Source organism: Heliangelus exortis, chromosome 26 (assembly GCF_036169615.1).
Source record: "Heliangelus exortis chromosome 26, bHelExo1.hap1, whole genome shotgun sequence".
Classification (NCBI taxonomy): Eukaryota; Metazoa; Chordata; class Aves; order Apodiformes; family Trochilidae; genus Heliangelus; species Heliangelus exortis.
The window spans coordinates 4999079-5021513 of NC_092447.1; the positions used below are offsets into that span (position 1 = coordinate 4999079).

At 45.1% G+C, this 22435-nt stretch overlaps 1 protein-coding gene and 1 long non-coding RNA gene across 8 annotated transcripts in view; one reads left to right on the forward strand and one right to left on the reverse strand.

Annotated features, from left to right (window-relative positions):
• Window positions 1–12103, reverse strand: part of PRDM10 (PR/SET domain 10) — a 45086-nt gene extending 32983 nt beyond the window's left edge. Inside the window, exons 1-4 of one of the 7 annotated variants that reach the window (XM_071726794.1) lie at window positions 11855–12103; window positions 8617–8718; window positions 2354–2543; window positions 603–767 (exon numbers count right to left, since the gene is read on the reverse strand). In XM_071726794.1, coding sequence (XP_071582895.1) covers window positions 603–767; window positions 2354–2446 — 258 coding nt within the window. In that variant the 5' untranslated portion in view covers window positions 2447–2543; window positions 8617–8718; window positions 11855–12103. Of the gene's footprint in view, window positions 1–602; window positions 768–2353; window positions 2544–8616; window positions 8719–10986; window positions 11073–11854 lie in introns of those variants that run through there. The other 6 variants (XM_071726797.1, XM_071726793.1, XM_071726800.1 and 3 more) reach the window with 6 other exon arrangements.
• LOC139787592 (uncharacterized) lies at window positions 11114–20702 on the forward strand. The gene is made up of 3 exons (XR_011722664.1): window positions 11114–11388; window positions 16500–16637; window positions 20624–20702. It is a non-coding gene; the product is annotated as an uncharacterized lncRNA (long non-coding RNA).
• Window positions 20703–22435: the final 1733 nt, after the last annotated feature.

Below are 22435 nucleotides of genomic sequence, written 5' to 3' on the forward strand. Positions count from 1 at the left end.
TGACAAAGCTTGCCTATTCCTCTTTTTTTATCTGTCCACACACTGGTACAGATGCAGCCTGTTAACCCCATTCAACACGTGCTGTCAGAGATTAAAAGGTATTTGATAGAATTATGGAGAAAAAGAATCTAGGTCTATAAAAAAAAGACAGAAGAGACTCCAAAATTCAATTGAATAGACTGAGAACCTCTGCAAAAAGACATGATTGTTATTAAACTATCAATTATGAGAACTGTACTTTGCAAAACAAGGGCTCTGCCAGAAGACACATAGATCACTCTCAGCACTTAACTGAACACACCAGAGGCAGAGTTTCTGGAGAGATTATCTGTGTTTTGGACAACACCTTTGATTTCATTAGAATCTCATCCATCTTCACTGAAATAACCAGTACTTCATCATTCAAAGCCTCCACAGCCTTTGATTACCCCATTTGCACATCAGATAATCAACAGCACCAAGTCCCTGTCCAGCACTGGGCAGATAAAAGCCTGAAGAGCCTATTTTTCCAGTTTTATCCCTTGGCTTTAGCCTCAAACAAGATTTTGTTTGTTTGTTTGTTTGTTTGCCAAAACCCAGGATGGGCTGAGAACCACACATGCCTGTGTAGCTTCCACGGGGTGGATGTAAACCAGGGTGTGCTCTGAGGTGTCCACAGAGGTGTAGGAGGTACCATCAGCTGTGTAGACAACCTGCTGGGAGGGCCGGTCCTGCTCCTCACTGTACACAATCTGGGCCACTGTCCCCCCCTCAGGGACAAAGTGCACCTGGAAGAAAAAGAACAGATCCTCTATTGAAACAGAGGCCTGGGCAGAAGAGCCACCATCTGATTTTACCCTCAGGCCTAACTGGTATAAAGGGCACCTCAGTTCTTGCATGAGGCTTTAACAGTTCTTAAGAGGAAAAGTGCAGATTGGAACTGGTGTGTCTCTGGGATTTATTGGTGTTTGTTGTTTCTCTTTATTCTCAGATTCCTTGCTGGATTTATGATCATTCAGCTAGTTCTGGAGTTGGAGGTTATTTGTTTCTCTTTGAGGAACAGCTAACAGAACCCATTAACTCTGATACTGCTTCACTGCACCTATCAGGAGGAAGCAGTTGTCTGTGTTGGATTGCTTCTCTGGACTACCTGGGGGGAGTAGCACAAGAAAATTCAACTGTTTTAATCAGAGAAAGAAAACTGGAGGCATTAAGCCATGAGTCCAAGGACTACTGCAACAAGTTATGTCTGGGGCAGCAGTTTAAATTCAACCAACTTGCTTCTGACAGAACACTGTGCTCCTAAATTATCAGCTGCCTGGCTTAAACCAGCTGGAATACTTAATTCCAGGGGCAGCAAGAACATGGTTGTCTTTTGACACACTTTATATGCTGAAAATAATTTTCAGCACGTGGGAAAACCAGGATAGTTAGGAGGAAACCCAGTTTTATCACTCATACTCATGTGGACATAAAATGCTTTCAAATAAAATGATGCCACAGTGACTTTCTTCACCTTTTAGCTCATGTTTCAGGAGACACCTGCTCCTCCCCTGAGGCTGCTAAGTGTAAGCACAATAAATCCTCACACAAACACTGCAGGAAGGATACACACAGTGTTTCACCTTTGGAGAGCATTCTGCAAATACTGATTAAGCCATGTGCAAACAGCAGCATGGTTATCCCATTGGATGAACAACAGGGCTCAGGCCATTGAAAAGTGCCTTTCCTTGCAAATTTCCAAGCTGGAAATAACCAGGAGAGTCACAATTTCTCAGCCTCTGGGTCAAACACCATCCAGCTCTCTCTTTGGAACGTACTCAAAAGAATGAAGCAATATGCAGCCTTCTAGAAATTCTCATCTGGACCAGCTGCATCCATCAGAACCTGACTGGGTTACTCACTAGCAATGAACATTGCTCCCTATCCCATTACCCAGAAGTCAGGCTGGAAAAAATTATTCATTTTACTTTCCCCCCTTTCATTTTACTTTACTTTACACCCACTCTTGCAACTGATTTGGCTGCTGCCATCCAAACAGGCTGCCCCAGCCCACAGATTTTGTTAGTACTGGTTCATCTGAATCCCCTTTTCACTTTCCCACGTGGTTATACAGATATTTGGGCACTGAAACTTCAAGAGCCCCTGGCTGGTTTTGTTCAGCTCATCTCAGCTGCCTGTGCATTCACTGCTGGGGTTTGCAGAGCTCATTTGCTGAAGCCCTAAAACCCCAAATCACCCCAGACAGTTTGTGTTTTTCTCCTCAAATGAAAGCAGAGTTTCCAGGCTACAAGAAACAGATAAATGGGAACATCTGCTTGCTAAGCCACCCCAGTCTGAGCAGAAACTGAGAGCTCTAGAAGGCAGTAGTCACCTGAGCAGTACTGGGTTCCTGCTCAGCAGAATCAGGCCACACCTGAGGACTTTCCTCTTTGGAGTCCATCTCCTCCCTGCTGTGGTGCTCCATGCTGAGGGATTGCTCCTAGTGGAATGTCTGGTTGGATAGATTCATCTGTTCACTGTCTTCCTACTTCCAGAAGACAAGGTGATCTTCAGTAACATGGCTACAAAAGAAAAATAAGAGAAGAGGATGGAGAAATTAAAACAAGTGTGGCAAGGAACAGAGGTCTATGAGGTATTCCAGCAGCACTACAGGGATGCATTTTGCCACTAAGGAGGAAAAAGTCAACTGTTGCTACAACTGCACTGCAGGATTCTACTGAACACCTCCTGCCCTGAGATTGGACTGAATTCTGCCAGCATTTCTATGGAAATTCTTCCTGCATTTCTATGGAAATTCTTCCTGCATTTCTATGCAGCCCATGAAATATCCCTGACACAGCCCTCCTGGTGCCTACATAAATCAATCAAGGATGCAGAAAACTGACCTGAAGCTCCCAAGAAGAAAACTCTGTGTGTTTATACACACACCACCAGTTTCTGGATTTGTCTGGAAGAGGTTTGGGTCAAGAACCAACTGGCTCTGCATCCCCAGGCAAAACTGCACTCCCAGCTGGTATCCAGCCAGCTCACAACAGACAACTTGCAGAAAAAGGACAATGAATCTTCAACTCTTCACTCACACCAGCCTGAAGAAGCTGACAAATTGCTTCCAAGTGATATTTTTTTTATTTTTTTATTTTTTATTCACCTCTCACCATTTTATTGGGGCCTCTCAATCTGCCACTGGGTATCTCAGCAGTGTAATTTACAGCTCTGGTGATTGGTTCAGTCAGTGGTTCAGCACCTTCCCAATCCTTCTGCCTCTAATGTCACATTAAATCACAGGCCCAGGAATTAGCAGGAGGCTGAGCCCATTTCATTTCTCAGCTAGTCCAATTAACTTTTATTTCACACTGTGTGCCTCACTGGGCTGATCCAATGCCAGCACCCAGTCTGGGCAGCAGGAAGAAAAGCAGAAGGCTCCTTGCTGATGCTTTCATTCATTTGCATTTTGAATGCAAATTATTTTAGTCATAATTTAGTCCTATGAACGCGAGCAGTTTGGCTTGGCTGGGACAAACTATAAAAAGATGAGGGGAAAAAAAAATAATAAAGATATATATATATATAAAAATCAGCAGGCACTTTTGTCCTTCTGTGATTTTTGCCAGCAACAAAATCAGCTTTGCAGACCCCAGCACTGACTGTACCACTGGTCCTGCCCAGAAGCTGTGAATCAATAGCAAAGTCTCAGCAAAACATCACTGAACTCTGTGGTGGGGTAAAAAAAATAAAAATAAATGGTATTACTACCATATAGATAAAGGAAAACAGTAGGAAAGCTATTTCTGGGCATCAGCAGGCAGTAAGCCATGCCACTAGAGGTGATTAGAGCCTAAATTTTGCTGTCTCATGCTGAAATCCACACGTGCCACAGGAGCTCCCACACCAGCAGAGCCTGAGGGGTGGGGTATGAGCCCCCCCCCCCCACGAGGGGCTGAGATAAAGGGACAGAAATCCTGTCTGCATTAATGTTATTTGATACAAAACCTCCAGAAAAAGCACTGAGGAGAACAGGAAAAAAAAAAAAAAAAAAAGGAATAGTCATGCCTTTAGCTGGGGGATCTCTTTAGCATGGAAACTGAAGTGCAGCAAAGCATGATGAGGGCTGATGAACAGCAGCCAGGGTCAGGTACAAATAAATATTATTTCTATTCATTACAGCACACTCAAGCTCCACACATGAGTAAATATCATCCCTCCCCACATAGTCCCTTGTATCCACCTATCTCCAAGTTACCTGTTCTGTTACTGAGGCTTAATTAAGGAATGTTCTCATCCTTAATCCCACTTTCACTGGACTCCATCATTCATTTTATCATGAATTTATCAGCCAGGGGTCTAGAACTGCTGGTGTGAAAGGTGACAGCATGGCTGCCTGTAACAGAGCCTGAACAACAAAGCTGGCAGAAAATTAAATGCCTGTCCTGGTGATATTCTGTGGCTGCTTTCTCTCAACAGCTTTTTCCTGCCTGTCATTATTAATCAAGAGCCAATTCAGGCAATTGCACTAACAATAGCCAGGAGTTTAATCAATTACCTAATTGCTTCAAAAAAAACCAAAAATAAACATTCAAGGTTTCCAGTTTGGGTAGGTTTTGCTGGTTGTTTTTTGGTTTTTTTTTTTTTAATTACTTATCCTGCTAGTAATAACACAATTAAATTAAGCAGTGAGTGAATTAAGACAAAGGCACAGTTCTGGCTAATTCCACGTGGTGCAACAAGTGGCAACATTTTTTGGCTGACCTTCCACAGCAGCAGATAGTGAAGGAAGATGCTGACTCACTCCTGCAGACTCACTTTGGCACAAATAACCTACAGCTTGAGGGGAAAGGAGACTGAAGGGTTCAGATGGGTCTTTAATAGACAGAATTGGGCATTAAGATTCATAACTGCAAAGAAAAAAAAACAAATAGTAGCAAAAAGTTGGAAAAGAAAGCAGAGGATAATTTCAAGGTCTGCCCTGATTCTAAAGGTTAGCATTAACCTCAAATCATAGGGAAAACAGCAAGATTGAGCCAAATTCAGTGCTTCAGTGGTGCAGTTTCTATAAATGGTCCTGTTATTGCTCTTCTTCAGAGAAAATGAAAAAAAAAAATACTGCTCAGCCCAGTCAATTGTGCAGCAAGAGCAATGAGACAATGTTAGGAGCAGCAGGATTTTTTCTGATGCTTTTTCAAGTTCTCTACTTGAAAATACACCCGAAGATGTGCCCCTCAGGTCTGGATTCCTCCCCAAGTCTGGATCTCCATCACTCCTACCATCACCAGAAGCCACAGAATATGTTTCCCTGGAAACATGGATGTGCTGATGGAGCAGGCAGGCCAAGTCCTAGAGAGGTCCCAAGAACCATAGAATCCTAGAACTGGCTGGGTTGGAAGGGACCTCAGAGCTCATCAAGTCCAACCCTTGCTCCACTCCCCCCGTGGTTCCCAGCCCATGGCACTGAGTGCCACATCCAGGCTCTTTTGAAATATCTCCAGGGATGGAGAATCCACCCCTTCCCTGGGCAGCCCATTCCAATGCCTGAGCACCCTCTCCAGAAAGAAATTCTTTCTAATGTCCAACCTAAACCTCCCCTGGCACAACTTGAGACCTCTTGTGCCCTCTTGTCTTGCTGAGAGTTGCCTGGGAAAAGAGCCCAACCCCCCCCTGGCTCCAACCTCCTTTCAGGGAGTTGGAGAGAGTGATGAGGTCTCCCCTGAGCCTCCTCTTCTCCAGCCTCAACACCCCCAGCTCCCTCAGCCCTTCCTCACAGGACTTGTGCTGGATCCCTTCCCAGCCTCCTTGCTCTTCTCTGGACCTGCTCCAGCACCTCAATCTCCTTCCTGAGCTGAGGGGCCCAGAACTGGACACAGGACTCAAGCTGTGGCCTCCCCAGGGCTGAGCACAGGGGCAGAATCCCTTCCCTGGACCTGCTGGCCACGCTCTTCCTGAGCCAGCCCAGGATGCCATTGGCCTTCTTGGCCACCTGGGCACACTGCTGCCTCCTCTTCAGCTTCCTGGCAATCCAGACTCCCAGCTCCCTTTCTGCCACTCTCTGCCCAGCCTGGAGCTCCCCAGGGGGTTGTTGTGGCCAAGGAGCAGGAGCAAACCTTGAGAAGCAGCTGATTCAGAAGCCAATGGTGAAACAAACCCTCACAGTGAAGGTTTCTGTTCCAAAACCTCAAAACTACCAGGAAACACAAACACCTGAGGAAGCTTTCTAGCACCCCACCAGAGCTCCACAGGATGCTCCTCCTCATTAATCCTGCATCATCTTCTTTTCTCCTCTAAACCCCCTCCTGGTATCCACCGGGGCTGGGACACTGACAGCCACAGAGACTCCAACCATTTCCCTGGGGGCTTCTCACTGCAGAAGGAAGCAGCAGACAGCCAGCTCAGCACATGATATTTTTTCAGATTAGCTGCAGGAGAATCATGATGAGGAGGTAAGGGTACATGGCCTGTTAAAAACCCCAGTTTAGTAGATATGGGTAAAAAAAAATAAAATACAGATTTTCTCCCATGGTGTAGCTGGAAGCTTTGTTAGTTTGATTTTATGGCAAAAAAAATGTGAAAAGGGGGGCATCAGCACTGCCAAAGTGTGCCAGGGAACACTCTGCTTGTCTCTCCTTGCTCTCTGCACTGTTTGCCCATGGATTAGCCTTTGCAATTGTTGATTTTTCCCTCCCCTCATCTCACAGGCATCAAGACATTCCCAGACAAGCTAAATGCCATGGCAAGCACATCAAGCACCTCAGCTGGGAGCTCCTGCAGCATCCATAGGGCACACACACACCTTGTGAGACAAATCACCCCATACATCAACCACAATTCCATCACCCCCCCAGATTTTGTCTACAAAAGCATCACACGGAGGAGCAGGAAGCAATGCCAGCATCCAAGATGCTAAACCATTTCCAGAAACTGTGGAAGACAGCATTTTCCTCCCCAAAATAGCAGGCATACCTCACCCAGTCCATGCTGGGGTGATGACACAAGCTGAACTGGTATAAATAGAACCCAGGACCCTCCAGTAGGTCCGTGGCACAGATAAAACACAAATCAAAATATCATGTGAATCAGACTGGCAAAACTCCCATTATTTTAAGAAAAATGCACACCTAATTTCAACCCTGATGTACCCTAACACCAGTGTCCATCCCAGCACACTAAATATCTCCTCCAGTGGCAGACCACCTCATTCTGACTCGTTTTTGCACCCATGGGTGCTGCCTTTCAGCTCCCTGTGGTTTTCTGGGGTAGAAGCAGGCTCAGAGTTAGGAACTGACACCAGAGCCCTCCTGTACCTCCCTCCCAGTGAGGTTTATCAGGGCAGGAACAACCTCGTGCTCAGCAGAGCTAGAAAGCACCCAATTTAGAGCTGGAGCTTGGTCAGGAGCCAGGCAGGGCAGGACAAGTGTCCTACATGTCCCTGCACCCCTAACCCCCAGCTGTCTGCTCCAGCAGGCAGTGTCAGTAAATCACATTTACCTTTCTTCTCTCAACAGCCCCTGGGGACCTGCAGGTGAGACCTGGGGTATTTCTTGCCTTTTAAATCCAATCCAAAAATCTCATTAAGGGTGAAGCTGCTTCTCTGCAGCTCCTGCTGCCTGCAAAGTGTCATTGTGCCACTCATCTGTTTCAGAAATGTCACTTGACAACTCCTTGTGCCCACAGCACCACTCTCTAACCCCTCTCTCCTGCTTCTTGTCAGTTTCTCTGGAGCTTTCTCCTTCAATCAGCACTTTCCCCCCCAGCCACTGCATTCACCTCTGGAGGGTGAGAAAAAACAGAGGCAAAGCAGCAGTGTCCAACAGCAACACCCTCAGCAGAAGACACCCAGCACCCCTAAGACCCAGGGAATGAGAGTAAGAGCACAGCTCCAGTACCAGCAACATCCCTGGGGTTTTATATTTGACCTGCAAGGGTTTCAGAGCCAAGCACTGAACTCCCACGCTGCTTCAGAGGAAAGCTCACTCCTCAAATCCACCAAAAAACCCCCCCAAGAGTAACCAGATTTTCTTGGCATGTTAAGGAATGACCATTTCTCCCAATGCTGGGGCTACACGAGAAGACAGAGACAAAAACTCCAGGGCTGTCACCTGCAGCAACCCCCCCGAGGCAGTGGCTGCCAGAGAGCTCCTCCTGTCCGTCTCCTGGGAGGAGAAAAACGGGGGCACATTAAAAGCAGGAGAGTGGAAAAGTCCCCTCCCTGCTCAGAGAGCCCTGAAGCCACGGCAGTGCCTGAAAGGAGAATCCACTTTACAATAATGGTGCAAAAAGCAGCTCAAAGTGATTTACCCCCCGGTGTCACAGAGTTTTTTGCACGTGGATTGGGGTCATTAGCTTAATCCCCTGAGTACTCAGCTCACTGACCACTCTTTTCCACCACCAACTATCAGCCAAACGGTTAGGAAAGGGGTTTTGGGGTGTGTGTGGGTTTTTTTTTTTTTTACCACCAGGGGTCTTCCTCCAGCTTTTATTATGGAAATGATTTATTATCCTCCGGAGGAACATCACACGTGTCTGCAAAAAGCTCTGCCCCGCACTTAAGTTAATTACCCCGCGTTGCCTCGAAGGCAGAGCCCATGCATTTCCTCAGCTCCCTTGGCAAGGAGAGGCTTTCGGTGCAGCAAGAAGGGTTCTAACCTCATCAAGGACTGAGTGTCAGGGCTGCTGCCTCCTCCTCTGCATTCCCATCCATCACAAGCACGTCTTGTTTCAAGGAACTCTGGCTCCGGTGCCTTTTGGCTGCATGGTAATCATCAGGTAATATATAACCACAATATTTATGTTTTACCGGGGAGTTCAAAATGGAAATCACAGGTAGGGTTAGGGCAGGAAAGATTATTGATCTCCACAGGAGGAAAAATGGTTGCAATTCATTTAGTTGTGTAATAAATAGAAGAGCTCAGCCAAACACAAGCTCACTTTTTACTCAAATTGTGCATAATGAATCCATCTATCTATATCCTTACAGCACATCCATCATGAAAGCAACGAGCTGGAAAAAAAATAAATTATAAAGCTCAAATCTCTCCTCTCCTCAAGGCCAGTCCTCTGCTGCTGTGTCCAAGCCCAAAGCCAAGGGGACAGTGCCCAAGCTCTGAAGGTGAGAGCAGGACAGTCTCAGGGTTGTTCTCTCTCAGGCAAGGAGCTGGAAGTCTGCTTCTCCCACAAGAGGAGAGGTTAACATCCTCCTGGAGGGCTACCACAGGCTGGGGTACACAGAGACACAGTTCCCTCTCTCAGAGTATCCTGTCTGCTGCCTTGATTTGGTTTAAAAATGACAGAGGGAGAAGTCTGATAAGAAAAGGAAAATAAAAGGTCTGCAGCAAAACCTGTTCCTGCAGGCTGCTGCTTCTTTCCTCCCTTCTCCAGTTCCTCTGCATTAAATCACCCCTCAACGTTCAGCTCTTAAAATTCCAGAGAAAACCACCTCATTCCTGCACATAAAAACCCCAACGTGTCTTTTTCAGAGACTTCTCTGAGGTGCTGCAGGCCCCAGAGGACAACCCAGGACGTAAAGCCCGGTGCCAGCTGATGGCCACACCACCACCTCTAGCTGCTTTTTTCCTAGCAGGAAATAAAGCTGACAAAGAGAGCCCATCTCATGTTGAAGTCAAAACAAAATTCGCAACACTAAAGCAGCCTCTGTAATTAGCTACACTTAGGAGTCAATTAAAATTCCGTTTGCACAGCTGACAGCAGCTGCAGGTGGTCAGAAACACGCTCCAAGGAGCTGCTGACTGCAGAGCAAATTACCATAAGAGAGCTCCTCCAAGGATTTTCTTCGCAGGTTTAGCACCGAGGGGGCCGGAGGAGAGCAAGCAACACATTTTTTCTCTCAAAAACAAACTGTCAATTATTCCATCAGATAATAATAATAATTAACAGCTCATCCCATAACCAAGGTAAGGGAGCTTTGGTTTAAAAGCTTAACAGAAGAGAAGCAGGCACACAGCAGAGATTCAGGGATTAAGTTCTCCAGTTCGCCATTTAAGGACTGGCTTGAGAAATGCAACCACTTGTCATTTTTTTTTTTTTTCCTAGAAACTAAGCCTTGAGACTGCCAATTATTTTATTATCACGAAAGATGCAAAGAATTCTCTTGGAAAACCAGCTGATGAGTCATTAGCATTTCATCTTCTAACTTAACCAATAGAAAAGAGGAAAAAAAAATATCACTGAAAAAATAGCAGAAAAAAAAGCTAAAAATTCTGTTTAGTCTATTAGCTCAGCCTTGTGCTTGTTCCTCCTTTGAAGGCCTGGAAGAACCATAAATGTACCAGTAATGCCCCAGGCAGAGGGGTTCACGGGTGTCACAAAACACATTGCAAATCCCAACTTTTCTTTTCACTCTCAGGACTAAATAACTCAGCAGCCTAAACCAGAAACTCTGACCAAGGCCACTTCAAGGGGGGACTCTTCCTAAGGACCTGCAATGAACTGTTGAGGTGTCCATGCATAGCTTGAAGTGTCTAATACAGGGAAGCCTACCCAACAAAGGGTAAATTGTCTCTAGAGTAGTTCTGACAGAGCATCAGGACCTCATTTTTCCATTGCAACTTAACATGCACCCATTTATTTTTTTTTTTAATGCAACCACAACAGGGGGATGGGGAACACTGCACCTCAACACCAAAACCAAGGCAGCAAGAAGCCCCCACACCAGCCACATCCTATATCCGTATTACCACCAGCACATAGCCCAACATCACCAGAGCAGCAGCAAACCCCACAGCTTCCATTTCCAGCCCCAACTTCTTCTCACACACGGGCCTTGCCCTTCCCTTCCCTTCCCCAACCACCTCACGGTACTGGGAGTCAACCTCCATATTCCTGCTCTGCCTTTGCACGGATCCACACAAGCCCCGTGGTGGGGAAACAGCCACCTTGCCCCTACAAGCCCTAAGGCCACCCAGACCACCATTTTCCCCTCCCAAGGCCCACACGGGCACTTTAACAACCCCCAGCACCCCCATCCCCCCTGAACCCTCTCAGCGCGCACTGAGGTACCTTCCCCACCCTCTCGCCTTTATATACCCTCGGCGCCCCACGGCCGCCATCGGACCCAGCCAATCGGAGGCGGGCGCACGACGCCCCCCTCCCCTAAGTTAGCCAATGGGAGGCGGGGGCGCGAGGCAGGCGGCCAATCAGGAGGCGCAGGTGCCCTCTCCACACAATTCCCCTTCAACCGCTCCCCAGGCCGGGGGGGGGGGGGAGAAAGAAACCCCCAACCCCCCCCCCCCCATCCCCGGGTTCCCTGAGGCGCCCAACGGTCACTGAGCCCCAACCACTGCGGCGCTGGGCGGGGGGGAGGGGGGGGGCACACGGAGACCCCACCCGGCGGGTAAGAGGAGAGGGGAGAAGGCGTGAGGTGAAGGGAGGAGAAGTGGAGGAAGCAGCGGGCAGCTCGGGGTAAGCAGAGAGGGGGGCTGGAGGTATTCAGAGTGGTGGGGGGGGGGGGAAAGAACAAGATGGCTCCGGCATACACACACACACACCACAACCCCCCCCCGCCGTTGAGGTGCCGGGGTCCGGATTGTACCATCCAGGGAGGGGGGGACGCAGGGAGGGGGCAGCTCCTTCTCCCGCTGCCCGGGGCGGGGGGGGGGATCCCGGTTGGGGCGGGAAAGGAGAGGGGGGGGGGGGGTAGCGGACTGTACCTCTCCCGCGGGAAGGGGGGGGGAAGGGGAATGACTGCACCCTGTTCCCCCCCCCCTACTCCCGGGAGCCAACGGTTTATCCCGTCCCCAACACTACGGAACCGCCAGCTCCGGGCGCCATCTTGGGTGCGACTAAAACAACAAATCCAAAAACCCCCGGCGGGTCCCCGCGGTGCCCTCGGATCGCGCTTCCCTCCCGGACCGTCCCATCGCGTTACCTGAGGGGGTCCCATGCGGTTGCCGCCTCCCGGCCTCTTCCGACGGCCCCGCTGCGGCCTCAAACCCCCCCACCTGTCCTCACCTCACAATGGTAGCTGCAGAGCGGGAGGGGGGGGCGGCCGCCCGGACCTCATTAGCATAATCTGCCTGGCAACAGGCCGCAGCGCCGCGCGCTGATTGGCTGAAACGCCTCCGCCCTGACAAGATGGGAAACAAAAATCTTCAAAAAAAAAAAAAAAGGTTCGCAAGCGGACGGGTGAGGTGGGTGAGGAGTAAATGGAGGGGGGGGGGGAACACCCCCGATCTCACGGGGAAAAGGGGGGGGGGGGGGGGAATACCCCCAGCCCGAGCCTTTAATCCCCCCCTCTGATGCCCGCGACCAATCAGAGCGCCGCTCTCATCCCCCGGTGCGTTAAGACCAATGGGAGCGCTCCTCTCATAGAGGGACTCCGCCCTCTCCTGGGGGAGGAGATGGAGAAGAGGGAGGGGGGGAAACGCGAGGAGCGCCCCCTGCTGGGAGGGCGGGGGAGGAGGGCGAGGTAGGGCGCCCCCTAGCGGCGGGGAGGAGCGGGGAGAGGAGGGGGGGCTGCGAGTGAGGGGCTGTGATTTTTTTTTTCTTTTTTTTTTTTTTTTTTTTTTTTTGGGGGGGGGGGGCGGTTTGGGGAAGCCCCATTTTTACCGGGCAGGGAGTGCCTGCTCTGACTCCCTCTCCACAAAATCCCTCTGTGGACTTCCAGCAACAACACCCTGCAGCCCCCTTTGTCCCTCGGAGTATAATTTCCTCAAAATTCTGTGGAAAAAAAAAAAGCAGCCTGGTGGGTTTCAGGGTGATTTTAGTTATAAATAAAAAGCTGGAGCAAGAGCTATGAATATCTGCTGAGGAAATGGCTCCAGAAGGGCTCTTTCTGCCTTCTGGGACCTGGACTGCTGTTGGCATTTGGTTTTTTTATTCATGGTGTGTGTGTTCTCATCCTAAATGTCAGTGCAAGAAGGACAATCATTGCTATTGTTCACAAATTTAACGAAGTGATCATTCCAGTGAGGTTATTGCTGCCCTGTTGGGGCTGCTCTTCTTAGAGAGGTGTTTGCATTCTGGTGACACAGAAAAATCCTGCTTTTCCTATTCCTTATTTGCCATTAGAGAGCTGCCTGATGGAGGAGGTGGTGCTGAAATCCCCCACCCTCTGGCTTTAGGACCTTTTAACTTCATCCCAAATGGCTCCAGGGGCTGCCTGGCTGCACACAATAGATCCACATCTAGCACAGGAGTGTGGGTGGCTGCAGATCCTGCCAGGGGCCACGAATTAACCCAAAACCAGGGATGGAGGAGGGGGGAATTTCACTTCATGATGAATTTGCTGCTTTTATAAAAAATTCCTGCTGCTTTTCTCTGCTCTAGGAGGATACCCACAGCGTTCTCCTGAAAAAGCTGTCAGGCCACAGCTTGGACAGGGGCATCTGTGCTGGGTCAGGAACTGCTGGAGGGCCCAGAGAGTGGAGCTGAACGGGGCTGCAGCAAAATGGCGGCCGTGGTGTCCCCCAGGGATCAGCGTTGGGCCCAGTGCTGTTTGATATCTTTAGTGAGGATTTAGGTGAGGGGATTGAGTCCATCAGCAGCAAATTCACAGGTGACACCAAGCTGGGGGGAGTGTGGATCAGCTGGAAGGCAGGAGGGCTCTGCAGAGGGACCTGGACAGACTGGAGAGTTGGGCTGATCCCAAGGGGATGAGGTTCAACACAACAACCCCATGGGGAGCTCCAGGCTGGGCAGAGAGTGGCAGAAAGGGAGCTGGGAGTCTGGATTGCCAGGAAGCTGAAGAGGAGGCAGCAGTGTGCCCAGGTGGCCAAGAAGGCCAATGGCATCCTGGGCTGGCTCAGGAACAGCGTGGCCAGCAGGTCCAGGGAAGGGATTCTGCCCCTGTGCTCAGCCCTGGGGAGGCCACAGCTTGAGTCCTGTGTCCAGTTCTGGGCCCCTCAGCTCAGGAAGGAGATTGAGGTGCTGGAGCAGGTCCAGAGAAGAGCAAGGAGGCTGGGAAGGGATCCAGCAGAATTCCTGTGAGGAAGGGCTGAGGGAGCTGGGGGTGTTGAGGCTGGAGAAGAGGAGGCTCAGGGGAGACCTCATCACTCTCTACAACTCCCTGAAAGGAGGTTGGAGAGTTGGGATGATCCCAATGGGATGAGGTTCAACATTCCAAGTGCCAGGTCCCGAATTTTGGCCACAACAACCCCATGGGGAGCTCCATGGGGCACAGAGTGGCAGAGAGGGACCTGGAAGGTGCCCATGAGCCAGCAGTGTGCCCAGCTGGCCAAGAATCCCAATGGAATCCTGGATGAGGAAGAGTGTGGCCAGCAGGCCCAGGGAAGGGGTTCTGCCCCTGGGGAGGCCACAGCTTGAGTCCTGTGTCCAGTTCTGGGCCCCAAAAATCAGGAAGGAGATGGAGGCCCAAAGGAGGTGAAGGGATCCAGCAGAATTCCTGTGAGGAGAGGCTGAGGGAGCTGGGGGTGTTGAGGCTGGAGAAGAGGAGGCTCAGGGGAGACCTCATCACTCTCTACAACTCCCTGAAAGGAGGTTGGAGCCAGGGGGGGTTGGGCAGATATCAGTGGGACAAGAGGGCATGGACTAAAGAATTTTTTCCTAATATCCAACCTAAACCTCCCCTGGCAGAGCTGAAGCTCTGCCAGGGGAGGTTTAGGTTGGATATTAGGAAAGAATTCTTTGCAGAGAGGGTGCTCAGACACTGGAATGGGCTGCCCAGGGAAGGGGTGGATTCTCCATCCCTGGAGATATTTCAAAAGAGCCTGGATGTGGCACTCAGTGCCATGGGCTGGGAACCACGGGGGGAGTGGAGCAAGGGTTGGACTTGATGAGCTCTGAGGTCCCTTCCAACCCAGCCAGTTCTAGGATTCTGTGAAATGGAGAGTTCAGGTCTTGGGGCAGTGAGATGCTGACTGCTCCCCCAGGGCTGTCCTCTGAAAGGCTCCAAATTTAGGGCATTGAGTGTAGAGAAAAATCACAGCCTGGTGACCTGACCCATCCCTTTCCAGGGCCAAGATGAAGTAAAAATAAAATGCAAATTTCCAAGCTGCTGCTTAGGAACTTGACTTTCAAATGGTACCTAAGGATTTTAAACCTGAGGAAAGCAGGATTAGCTACCAATTAAAAGTCTGATAGGGTATTTTTTCTCTCCACATATTCCTTTTTTTTTTTTACTCCTTTGGGTAGTTCTCTTACTTGGAATGATGACACCTAAGGAGTCAATTTTATGTTATTTATTCCTCTAGCCTATAAAAACTACTTTAATTCCACCATACCCTGCTGCTACACTGGGATAACACAGAGCACAAAGAAATAAGACTAAAAAAAAACCTGTTTGCTTTCCCAGAAATCTTAACAACTGCATGTATTTATCTGGGAAAAAAAAAAAAAATAAAAATCCAAGTATTTTCAGTGTTGCATTTTTATTTGGGATTTCCAAGACCCTTCCAGACAGACAAACCACTGCTCCATGGTGTTCTGGGACTGGGCACAGAACCACCTCAGGAGCACATAATTCCACAGGTTATTTTTTTATCTCCCTCTCAGCTTGGGAAGGTGGCTCTGGTGCAGGTGTGGAGTGGCCAGACCAAAGCTGCCAGAGGGAAAAATAAATTGTGCTGTGATTCATCCTCACCTGCAGTGCCCGGGCTCTGAGCTCCTGCACATTGTATTCCCAACTTTTCCTGTGCTGTTCCTGATGCTCCAGCACAGGCTTTGTTTTTCCAGCTGCCTCAGAGAGAGAGAGAAGCCTTTAAGTTATTTATTTCTATTTCTTTCTGATATTTTTTATTTATATATTTTTAATATATATAAAAATAAAAATATAAAAATATTTATATATTTATATATATTTTATATATAAAACTATAAATATATGTATAAATATATAAATATAAATATAAAAATATATTTATATATATAAATATATATACTTATATATATTTATATATATAAATATAAAATATTTATAAATATAAATATATAAATATAAATATAAAATATAAATATAAATATATATAAATATATAAAACTATAAATATAAAATATTTATAAATATAAATATATAAATATAAATATAAATATATAAATATAAATATAAAATATAAATATAAAATGTAAATATAAAAATATATTTTATATATTTATATATATAAATATATATGAATATATATTTATATTTATTTATATTTTCATATATAAATATAAAAATGTTTTTGTATATATTTATATATATATAAATATAAATATACATATATATAAATATATATAAATATATATTTTATATATATTTATTTATATATTTATTTATATATTTATATAAATAAGCTACAGAAAATAGCTCTGGTGTTCCATAGGTGTGGAGCAGTGCTGGAACCCGTCCTTTTCCCATTATTTCCCTTTTCCCATTATTTCCCAGTCGTCTGCACCTTGGATCCCATCATCCCCATTTTCCCTCTTCCCACTCCAAGGTTTTTTTTTTCCAGACCCCAGCACCCTCCCTTCCCCCCATGGGAACTCCCACTCAGGAATCTTCCCCCTCAGGGCCTTTTGCTCCCCCATTCCAGGTTCCAGCTGGGAAACTTTCCTGCTTTTTGTCATTTCCTTAGGAAAATCTTGGACTCAGCACCCCCTGGAGCCTCCTCACCCACTCCCTCCACCTGGAAAAGCCTCTGGCCCAAACAAACCTGGACCACAAGTCCCTAAAGGAGCAGCTTCCAGGAGGTCTGGGAGGAAGAAAGAAAGAGGTATGGGAAAAATTATAAAATATTTTAAATTATAATAATGATAAAATATTTTCTCTTATAATGAAGTACTTTTATTTTATTATTTTATTATTTTATTATTTTTTATTTTATTATTATTTATTTATTTTATAACATATATTTATTTTATAAAAAATATATTTTATTTATTTTATTAATTTATTTTATAATAGATTTAATTTTATAATAAAATTTATATTCATTTTCTTATTTATATTCATTTTCTTATTTATATTCATTTTATTATTTACTTATTTTTATTTCTTATTATTCATGTATTTATATTTATTTTATATTTATTATATATAATATATATAATATATATTATATATATTATATTATATTATATTATATTATATTATATTATATTATATTATATTATATTATATTATATATATTATATATATTATATATAATATAATATATATTATATATATTTATATATATATAATATATTGTATATAATATATAATTATTATATATTATATATAATATATATATTATATAATATATTATATATATTACATATATATTTATATATATTATATATATTATATATAAATATATATAATATATATTTATATTTTATATTTTATATTTTATATTTATATATATATTTTATTTATATTTATTTTATAACTTAAATAAGAGGTATGGAAAGGAAAAGCCTCCTAGGATGTCTCCCAGGCCCCCTAAGCAGCTTTTCCTGTTCCTTTCTACTTCACTTGGGGTGATTTTGCTTTTTGTCTTTGTGCCCCCATCCCATTTCCAGTAGCAGACAGATTAAAACATGACAAAAAAAAAAAAAATCTCAGGTGCTGCCAGGTCCTTTGGAGCACCAGGAGCAGCCAGGGTTCACCTCCAGACTCCAGCCTCAATTTCCAAGTTCAACTCAGCCCAGGACTCAGCTGGGACGAGGCTCTTCCAAGCTGCTAAATTAGCAAGAAACCAAAAAACCAATCATTTCAAGTCCTGCCCAGAGCCTGCAGGACAAGGGGAGGTTGGGAGAGGAGTCAGAGCAAGCCAGGGTTGGTTTAATTGCCTCATGTGGGACACAGACAAATATAGAGGTAAAAATGCAGGGAAACAGGAAATGAGGAAAATATTAATAATGCCACCCCCCTCCCATCTTATTTCCTGTGCATCAGGTCTGAAGGGAAAGGTGGGAAAACCTCTTTAGCCAAACTGGGCCGTGGTGTAGGAGGGGACAGGGAGTTCTGGCTGCCCAAACACCTGCAAGGAAAAAGGCTTTGCCAAAAATAAAAACCTTTGAAATAAAAATTAATTATAAATTAATAACTAATTAATAAATGAATAAAAATAACATAAAATTAAAAATTAATTTATTTTATAAAAATATGTTACTTTTATTTTATTAATTCATTTATTTTTATTTTAATAAATTATAATTTATATAAATGTAAATTATTTTCATTTTTATTTTATAAATTTATTTATTATATTTTTATTTCTATAAATTATTATAATGTATATAAATGTAATTTTTTAATTTTATTAATTTATTCATTTATTTTATTATATTTTATTTCTATAAATTATTGTAATTTATATAAATGTAAATTATTTTTATTTTATTAGTTTATAAACTTATTTTACTAAATTTTAATTTTTATAAATTGTTATAATTATTTATCTAAATATAAATTATTTTATTTTATTAATAAAATTATTGTTTTCTTTAAAAATAAAATTATCAATAAAATAAAAACTAAAAATAAAATACAATTTAAAAATAAAAAAACCTTTTGCCAAAAATAAAACCCAATTTTTATTCAAGCTCCAGCTGGGCATGTCTGGAGCTCTTTCTTTTAAGGAGAAAATAAAAATCAACCCAGACAGTTGCAAGCTGCTCAAGTTTGGGTGGAATCCTCCTGTTTGCCAGGCTAAAAAAAAAAAAAATAAAAAACCATAATTTTCCTTCTTGTGCACAGGTGGAGTGGAGCAGCCCCACCTGATGGGTGTGGGACCTGCAGGAATATCCATGCAGCAGAGCTTGTTTATTATTGTTTATTATTGTTTATTATTGTTAATTATTGTTAATTATTGTTAAGTTTTGTTAAGTTTTGTTTTGTTAAGTTTTGTTAATTAATTATTGTTAATTTTTGTTAATTTTTGTCAATTTTTGTCAATTATTGGAGTATTTCCCAGAAATCCACCCTGGGCAGCTGTAGCTCATCCAACCCCTTCTTCACCCAGAAGACTTTTTGGTTATTCCCTCCTTTTCTTCTCTGGGAAGAGAAGAATTTTATGATTATTGATTAATTCCCAATTAATGATCAACCCCATTAAAATACCTCAGTGAAAGCCCCAACTCCTGGGCTGATTTTTCCCTCCAGCTCAGGTGTTCCCAGTGCCCAGGACAGAGAAATCTTGTCCTGAGGAGGAAATAATTTGTGCCTCAATTGCAAAGCAAACACAGAGATTGTTTGGTTTTCCCCTCCATTAAGCAGGGAAAATGTCTGAAAAAAAAAAATAAAAATGCTTTTTGAGTTTGCTAGAAAGCTGAAGAAAGGTTGGATAATCTCTGTAAAAATCAGCATAATGGAGCCTTTAAAAAAATCATGATTATCAGGATTTTAAAGTTTAAACAAGTTTCCTTGTCTGAGAAAGGACTTAATACATAGGTTTTTTTCCAGAAAGTGCTGAACAGGAAAAAAAAAAGACCTTCAGATACCCTGGATAAATTTAATAGATAAGGAAGAGACCAAAAAAAAAAAAAATAATTCAATGATAAGGTATGATATGTTTAAAGAGCAGTCACATTTTAAAATAAAATTATATTTATTATCTGATTTTTCTGTGCCAGCCCTGTGTTTACTCAGCCCTTACAGAACAGCAGAAAGTCCATCCCCTAGCTGGGAAAAATCAGGATTATTTTTCAGTCTGAATCAAGAGATTTGGATCCATCAGCCTGGCTTCCTCCCTCCCCAGAATTAAGAAATATAAAAATTGTTACCATTTTATAAATGTAGGATCTGCCAGGAGGGTTCCAAGCCACCAAATCCTCTACATTAAAACCCAGAACCTGAGTTTTCTGGCAGGAAAAAGGGGACCTTGTGTTCCTGCAGCTTTGAACACAAAACTAAAACCATCACTGATTCAAGGGTTTTCTCCCAAGGCCCCTCCCTACTTATTTGTTCTTCTGCCAACATTTTTATGTCATTTATTTTAATGTAATTTAAGTAAGGAGCTTTTTTTCCTTTCTCTGGAGTTTTTTTTTTCTTTCCTTTCTCTGGTTTTTTAGGCTAAATAAACCACATTTCTTCCCTCTCTTCCTGTATAAGAGGTTCTTTACTCTCCTCCCTGGTCCCTCTCCTGGAACAGGGCTTTTAAAAGCTTTTCTCTGACATGATGCATGATCCAAAGCAGCTTTACAAACACTTTCTGACTTCTAAAGGGGAAAAAAAAACTTCCCCTAGGAAGTTTGGTTGTTCTCCAGAAGCCTGAGCATCCCAGCTTATAAAAGTACTCACCTGGTAACTTCATACTCCAGCACCTGAACAAAAAAATTCAGATTTATCTGGAAATGATAGCCAGGGTTAGGCAAAAATTCAGGTGATGAAAGAGTTTCAGAAGAATGAGGGAAGTCTGATATTTACAGAAAAATGAAAACCAGGGAGGATGGAGGAAAAACTATGAGAATCCAGGTGAAGCTGCTCAGCATCAGGAAGGTACCTGAATATTTTTCCTTTTATCTTTTGGGTCATCTCTGTGTGCTTGGGAGATAAAGCTTTGTCTCTGCAGTAGCTCTGAGCTCAGGAAAAGGGAGGTTGGGGTTTTTATCTCTGATTTTTGGTATAAAGTTTACTTTGTTCTGTTGTCTGTGGGGCTGGTTGAAAAAGAACCCAAAATTTTGGAGGTGGTTGCAAGCTTTAGCCACTTTTATTTTTCCTGAGGTTTAAGCCCTACTATATCTTTAATTTTTTTTTTTTTCTTTATTATCACAGCAATTGCAAAGTTACATTTCAGAGGAGAAAATGGGTTGGAAATGAGCCGGATTCTGCTCAGCAGGACTCTTTTCCTGATAAGTGGAATGGAAAACACTTGCAATGGGGGTGGGGTAACCAGTATTTTGGGAGAGGGGGTGTCCTGCACTTTGGCCACAACAACCCCCTGGGGAGCTCCAGGCTGGGCACAGAGTGGCAGAAAGGGAGCTGGGAGTCTGGATTGCCAGGAAGCTGAAGAGGAGGCAGCAGTGTGCCCAGGTGGCCAAGAAGGCCAATGGCATCCTGGGCTGGCTCAGGACCAGCGTGGCCAGCAGGTCCAGGGAAGGGATTCTGCCCCTGTGCTCAGCCCTGGGGAGGCCACAGCTTGAGTCCTGTGTCCAGTTCTGGGCCCCTCAGCTCAGGAAGGAGATTGAGGTGCTGGAGCAGGTCCAGAGAAGAGCAAGGAGGCTGGGAAGGGATCCAGCACAAGTCCTGTGAGGAAGGGCTGAGGGAGCTGGGGGTGTTGAGGCTGGAGAAGAGGAGGCTCAGGGGAGACCTCATCACTCTCTACAACTCCCTGAAAGGAGGTTGGAGAGTTGGGATGATCCCAATGGGATGAGGTTCAACATTCCAAGTGCCAGGTCCCGAATTTTGGCCACAACAACCCCATGGGGAGCTCCATGGGGCACAGAGTGGCAGAGAGGGACCTGGAAGGTGCCCATGAGCCAGCAGTGTGCCCAGGTGGCCAAGAATCCCAATGGAATCCTGGATGAGGAAGAGTGTGGCCAGCAGGCCCAGGGAAGGGGTTCTGCCCCTGGGGAGGCCACAGCTTGAGTCCTGTGTCCAGTTCTGGGCCCCAAATATCAGGAAGGAGATGGAGGCCCAAAGGAGGTGAAGGGATCCAGCAGAATTCCTGTGAGGAAGGGCTGAGGGAGCTGGGGGTGTTGAGGCTGGAGAAGAGGAGGCTCAGGGGAGACCTCATCACTCTCTACAACTCCCTGAAAGGAGGTTGGAGCCAGGGGGGGGGGGGTTGGGCAGATATCAGTGGGACAAGAGGGCATGGACTAAAGAATTCTTCCTAATATCCAACCTAAACCTCCCCTGGCAGAGCTGAAGCTTTGCCAGGGGAGGTTTAGGTTGGATATTAGGAAAGAATTCTTTGCAGAGAGGGTGCTCAGCCATTGGAATGGGCTGCCCAGGGAAGGGGTGGATTCTCCATCCCTGGAGATATTTCAAAAGAGCCTGGATGTGGCACTCAGTGCCATGGGCTGGGAACCACGGGGGGAGTGGAGCAAGGGTTGGACTTGATGAGCTCTGAGCTCCCTTCCAACCCAGCCAATTCTGTGATTCTGGGATTCTATGAATCCCTGACCCCCCAGCAAAGAGCAGATCCCTGCAGTGGGACTCAGGCCTTGCAGATCTCCTTGGGGACTGACTCCAGATTATTTTTGCAGAGTTCTTTGCATGTGTCCTTCAGGAGGATGTGTGGCTTGGGAGAGAGGAATGTTGAGTGCCTGATGAGGTTAAAGCAGTGAAATCTCAGTTTCCAAGATGCTTGGAAACTAAAGCAGGGTTTGAAAGGTGTGTTCCAGCTGCAGATCCATGAAAAGCTTTGAGATGAGGGTCTGAGGAGAGCAGCAGACATCAAATGGAGTGAGTGTACAGCAAGGGCAGGGATTTGTCAGAGAGTTCAGTGCTGCCTGAGCTCTGAAGCTGACAAAAAGGAAATGGGATCATCCGAGGCAGCCTTGAAGATTGGAGCTGTAGCCCCTGCCCTGCTGCAGATGGCTGCAAATGACAAACTCCTGCTGCCAGCCAGCCAGAGAAAACAGG